We start from the raw sequence: 6,023 nt of genomic DNA, 5'->3' as shown, positions 1-6,023 counted from the left end.
CACAATGAGGGACTGCCAAGGCAACAATATAGGGTTCTTCTTGACGAAGATTGGTGCGACTGTGGAAGGTTTCAAGCTTTTCGTATGCCTTGCTCACACGTCATAGCTGCATGTGCGTATGCCCACCGCGACGCTATATCACTACTGTCTCCGATTTACAAGACTCAGACATTGCTCAAAGTTTACAGTGTTGCGTTTCCTGTGGTGGCCAAGGAGGATTACTGGCCTGAGTATGATGGAGAGGTAGTTTGGCACAACGACGCAATGCGGCGAAAGAAAAAAGGGCGTCCCAATAGTACACGGATTAGAACCGAAATGGACGTCCGCGACAAAATGGAACGAAAATGCAGCATTTGCCGTCAGGTGGGGCACAATATAAAAAGATGCCCTAATCGTGGCTCAACATCGTCGCAAGTTTAGTATAATCTGTATTTTTTTTAATGCAATGTATCCGTTTCGCTTACCAACTCTTGTAACCGTTCATCGGTCTTTCATCAATAAATTGAGCTTTAGTAAAAAACCGATATCGATAACGCATACATTATATAGGGTTACTAAAAATTTTACGAACTCGATTTCTCAGACGTTTTTACGAAAATAAAAGACCGGAATAAAAAACGGTGCGCGAAAATACCCAAAGGGGTTTTTTTTTAAAAAAAAATAACCCAACACATAGGAGCCATATGAAATGGCGCCTATGTGTGGGAACCTATACCCATGCGCCATTTGAAATGGCTTGCCCTAATTTTCCCTTCTCATGCGCCAAATGATTTGGCATGCAACACATGTATGCGCCATTTCATTTGGCGCATCCATTTCCCCGGGGACCCAAACCTAGACAGTTTGGTAATTACCCTGAAAACATGGTTTTTTTCGTATTTTTTTTATTAAACCTAGTTATTTAAATTTTTTTTTCATGTTTAGTTGACATTAACAAAGACACGAGAAATCAATTAACAAAGTATAATCAATCATTACTTTCTTGGTCGGCGTGAGTCTCGTTCCTTCATAATCACATGGCGGCCGTTACCCGCCTTTCTACGCGCGTCTCTTCCATCGCAAAGCGATATCTATCCTCCGAGCTCACCTCCCACGCGCCACTCCCTCTTGTTCCTACGCGCGGAGAAGATCAGAAGAACCGCCACGTACGGTGGGTCTTCCTCGGTTGTCCTGGCGTCGGGAAAGGGACATACGCTAGCCGTTTATCTAATCTCATCGGCGTTCCTCACATCGCCACCGGTGATCTCGTTCGCGAAGAACTCGCTTCCTCTGGTCCTCTCTCTTCACAGGTTTTCTTCTTATTATTATTCTCTTTGAGTTTTTTTTTTTTTTGTTTTTGAATTGTTGCTTGTTCATATCTAACCTAGAAATTGAAAAATAATTATAATTCTTTCTGATGATTTGAATTTCCTTTCTGATTTGGTTTAAGCTTAGCTTTCGTGAACTGCTAAATTAAATTTTGAGTCTACTGTCATGATTTTATTTATAATTACTATTATTGTTATTGTTATAAGAAATAATCTGAGCTTTGCTTTGAGGATCATTGTATATTTGCTATAAGAACTTGTAGTTGCATGTGTAGATAATTTAGATTTTTTCATGTGTACTATGGGTTTTAAAAAGGTCGCGGTCGTGTAAAGACTTTCGCAATTTCGGTTGGTACATTTGTAGCAACATCGATTGCGGTTGTCGCTGTATGAATTAACTACAATTTGATCTTTAATATAAAAAGGGTGAATAATGGTATTAGTATCGGCACCTGTCGATGCCATTGTTGCGGCCGTTTACGTGGTCGTGGACCGTTTCTTAAAACCCTTTGCATAGCAACTACTACTACTTGTTGGTCTTTTGTCCATTTGTGAGTGACTTTTGGATCCAAGTGTCCTTTGCTATTTTTTACCGGACATTCCCCCTAGATATCAAATGGCTATTATCACTTATAAGTTGTATGCTAGTTATTTTTGGTTTGAAGAAGAAAATTAGTTATTGTAGTTGAGTAGGAGCATGTATCTCAATCTAATTTAAACCTTGAGCTGGAAATGAGTGCTTTTCATGCACTAGTTTGGTACTCACCATGTTATGCTTCAATTGTATCTTAGCTCCTTTAGTCAATAACAGCCAATCGCGGTGCTATAGCGGGATAACAGAGCGGAGGCAAGCTGCTATGGGAGGAGTCTTAGCGGTGCATAACACTATAGTAGCTGTTATAGGGTAAATAGCGGGATACCAGAGCGGAGCAGTTCCCCTCTGAAAACCCGAAATTACCCTTTAAATTTAAAACAATTTAAGGGTAATTTTAGATTTTTCATTCAAATTTGAGTTGAGACTCCTCCCTCGTCTCTTTGTGCACTCCGTTCTTCCCTCTCAACCTTCGTCTCCTCCCTTTGTTCCATCGATTCATTATTTGATTTATGAATATTTTATGGATTTTGAGTTATTTGTTTAATTTTACATTAAATATATGTTTATGATTATTATATGTAATTTGTCCGAAAAATGTTCAAATAGCGATCATCCTTCCGCTATACGCTATCCCACTTTTGGACCCGGCCGCTCCGCGCCGCTATCCGGGATTGACTACTATCTATACTATTTGTTGTATCATTGTATGACTAACAACTTATGTGGTGTTCTTGTTCATGTTATCTGTTAGTTATTAACTTCTATCAAAATATATATATATATATATGCAACTTGTACATATAATTAAGATTTGCTGGCTTTCTGTTCCTAAATCAACATTTCATCAACTAATATCGTTGGGTTCTCTTGATTGATATTGGATTTGAGGCATAGTTATGTAATTTAGTTGCATTTGCAATATATTTCTTGCGTTATTGGTGAAATCTACATATTCTTCAAGCTAATAAGTATTTAAATTTGGAAGTTTAAACTTTAACTTTCACTAAACCAAGTTAATGAAATGAAATTTTGATTGTTTTTTTCTGTCTGTAAATGATTATGTTAAATGTTTTACTTTTCTTCGCAGCTTGAAAATGATTGAGCTTTGATAAACACAGATATGTTATATCAATAAGTCGTATTGTGTACCGGAGTTAAATGGTTTTTTTTTATCCATTGCACTGACTGGTACGATCACTGATTTGTAATGTTTGGTGTCTTACAGCTATCAGAAATTGTAAATCAAGGTCAACTGGTGTCAGATGAAATTATTATAAATTTATTGTCAAAGAGACTTGTCGCCGGGGAAGCTAAAGGAGCTCTGGGATTTATTCTTGATGGTTTTCCGCGAACAATTAAGCAAGCAGTGAGTAAATCTTCAACTTGTTAAAGTTTATGTCACTATAGGCCAGAATACAGGGAACAAAAACATTGATAGTGGATTTTGATACCTAAAAGTCTAAAACTGTAGTATCCAATGAAAAAATAAATGAACTAATTTTGCAGATTTGGATAATATGTTCATTTCATATCAATGTGCATCTATTTTCTGCAGTTGTCGTGTGATGTTTTTTTGAACCCAGTTTCTCTCTAAACAAGCAACCTTATTTTCTCTCCTCCCATAATTGTCTTTATTTTGTGCTCAGGAAATATTGGAAGGGGTAACTGATATTGACTTGGTTATCAATCTAAGGCTTCGAGAAGATGTACTGCTTGAGAAATGCCTTGGTAGGAGGATTTGCAATGAGTGTGGAGGAAATTTTAATGTTGCTTCCATTGACATCAAGGCTGAGAATGGAAGCCCTGGAATTGTCATGGCTCCGCTTCTTCCTCCTGCCAATTGTATGTCGAAGCTCACTACTCGGTCAGATGATACTGAACCAGTTGTCAAAGAAAGGCTTCGGATATACAATGAATTGGTATTGCTGCTTTTGTGACGTCTTGTTTAAAGCTTTATATTTATCTTTATTACAAGAGGCTCATGAAATATCCGAGTGAAGTTGCATAAAAAAAGTTTACGGTTCTAGTTAACATGTTGCTTTTAAATTGTAAAAACTTTTATGTGAATAATTTTTGCCATCTTTTCTCACTGGTTTAGGATTGGTTATCTATTATGATTGCAGAGTCGGCCTGTGGAGGAGTTTTACCGCAACAGAGGAAAATTATTAGAGTTTAATCTACCTGGAGGAATCCCAGAATCTTGGCCAAAGTTGCTACATGCTCTTAATCTTGATGATTATGAGGATAAGCACTCTGCTACAGCATAAAGATATAATAAGAATAAGAATAAAAATAATGTATCATATTTCATTCTTTGCATGCAATATATATGCATGATTGACAATTTTGCAGGAAGGAGAACCAAAGAAAAGGGACTCTATTAGTATTATTTTGAACCAATAATGATATTGGAAGTGTTGTAATAATATGATAAAACTGATAGGGTTGGGTTTTCTTTTCTTTTTGAATGGTTAAATGGTGTAGTGTAAGGTAATCACAGCATTGCTACATAGATAGTTGCTTGTCAATAAGGTTCAATAGAATTGGTGCATTATTACTGTATAGATGTAAATTGAATGCAAATGTACTAATTTATTGTGTGATCACATGCTTGATATTGCAGGGATGACTTTTACTGAAGTAACTTCAGTAAAACCTATTTCATGATTTGAATTTTATCTTTCTTTGGAATTGGTTAGAATTTTTAATTTTCTTTCAAGATTAATTGGGTCAATTGTACTAGTTTAATTATGAACAAGATGGAAGATCTACCTTCTCTCTTTTTCTTTTTCATCCAATGATGATGGCTGATTCAAATGATTTTTTCTGTTTGAAGTCACTCCTCCATCTACACTGTTTTTTCATTTTTAAAAATTTAAATAAGTGGTAATTTTATAAAATGTTTTTTTAAGTGAGTTCGTCGACGAAATGATGGCTTCTATGGTTTAATTGAGTTATTATTTTGATTTCTACGGAATTTTCACTTAGTAACTTTTTTTAATTTTTTTGTGATTTATAAAGATGGAAATTTATATGAAAATATGAAATATTTATGATACAATTATTTTTAGGTAGAACTTAGAGTAACTTAGAAAAATGAAGGAATTCATGGAAAAGATAAGATATGGAGTGTTATATGGACGACAATGGTAGCGTTTGATTAGAATTCTATAGTATTCTTTCTCATATTTGCAATTTTAAAAAAATTAGAATTCTATAGTATTCTTTCTCATATTTGCAATTTAAAAAAAATTTATGTACTCAGAGTTTATATCCGCATAGCCATCAACCTTTATATCCGTATCTTATAAATATTTAAGTACTCGTGCTCATACTTATTATTTGTAATTCTAGTAAAAATAAATCTATTAATTAAAAAAATTATATTATTTTAAAATTGTAATAAAGTTCACCAAAAAATTAAATTTGGATATTGAATTATAAAATAAATGAACATTTATATTAAAATGTCTAATAGTTTAATTGTGATATATATATTATTTTAAAAAGATATACATATGTTTTTTATATGATGATATAAATTAAAATGTATAAATATACATTATACGAGTATGGGACGGGGTGAGTACTAAGGCACATGTACTTGCACTCATACCCACCTATCTTAATTGATAATTATTCGTGTCCGCGGCCTTATCCATTTTGCGAGTTTTTATCTTATTTGTAGTGAGTATCTTTTACAGGTATTCATTAAATATGGGTACAATTGTCATTCTTATATACGAGCCGAAATGAATGAAAGGTCAAGTGTAAATTGTCACTAGAAATTTGATTTTCTTACAAAATTAAATTTGATTTTTTATAAAATCAATATTTGGTCATTGGGTACAATTGTCATCCTTATATACGAGCCAGAAAGAATGAAAAGTCAAGTGTAAATTGTCACTAGAAATTTGATTTTCTTACAAAATCAAATTTGATTTGTTTATAAAATCAATATTTGGTCCATTTCAAGATCATTAGTGCAATGCTCACGACATCGCTACATGATTTTTTTAAATTAAAATTATTCTAGTTTATATATATATATATGTGTGTGTGTGTGTGTGTGTGTGTGTGTGTGTGTGTGTGAGAGAGAGAGAGAGAGAGAGAGAGAGAGA

General features: G+C 34.1%; 1 protein-coding gene across 1 annotated transcript; it reads left to right on the top strand.

Moving 5' to 3' along the window:
* Positions 1–940: 940 nt before the first annotated feature.
* Positions 941–4,508, top strand: LOC131644561 (probable adenylate kinase 1, chloroplastic). Its single transcript, XM_058915101.1, has 4 exons — positions 941–1,289; positions 3,128–3,268; positions 3,549–3,821; positions 4,026–4,508. Exons 1-4 carry the CDS (start codon positions 1,017–1,019, stop codon positions 4,167–4,169), a joined length of 831 nt encoding a protein of 276 aa, XP_058771084.1. The 5' UTR covers positions 941–1,016; the 3' UTR covers positions 4,170–4,508.
* The last annotated feature ends 1,515 nt before the right edge of the window (positions 4,509–6,023 follow it).

Source organism: Vicia villosa, linkage group LG1, assembly GCF_029867415.1.
Source record: "Vicia villosa cultivar HV-30 ecotype Madison, WI linkage group LG1, Vvil1.0, whole genome shotgun sequence".
Classification (NCBI taxonomy): domain Eukaryota; kingdom Viridiplantae; phylum Streptophyta; class Magnoliopsida; order Fabales; family Fabaceae; genus Vicia; species Vicia villosa.
This window is presented reverse-complemented; position numbering and strand designations above follow the sequence as displayed.

Excerpts from the sequence above, each read along its gene's own strand:
- LOC131644561 (XM_058915101.1), top strand. The coding sequence starts at position 1,017 with ATGGCGGCCGTTACCCGCCTTTCTACGCGCGTCTCTTCCATCGCAAAG. Across the intron at positions 3,269-3,548 it reads CGCGAACAATTAAGCAAGCA|GAAATATTGGAAGGGGTAAC; the intron begins GTGAGTAAATCT and ends TTTTGTGCTCAG. Across the intron at positions 3,822-4,025 it reads TTCGGATATACAATGAATTG|AGTCGGCCTGTGGAGGAGTT; the intron begins GTATTGCTGCTT and ends TTATGATTGCAG.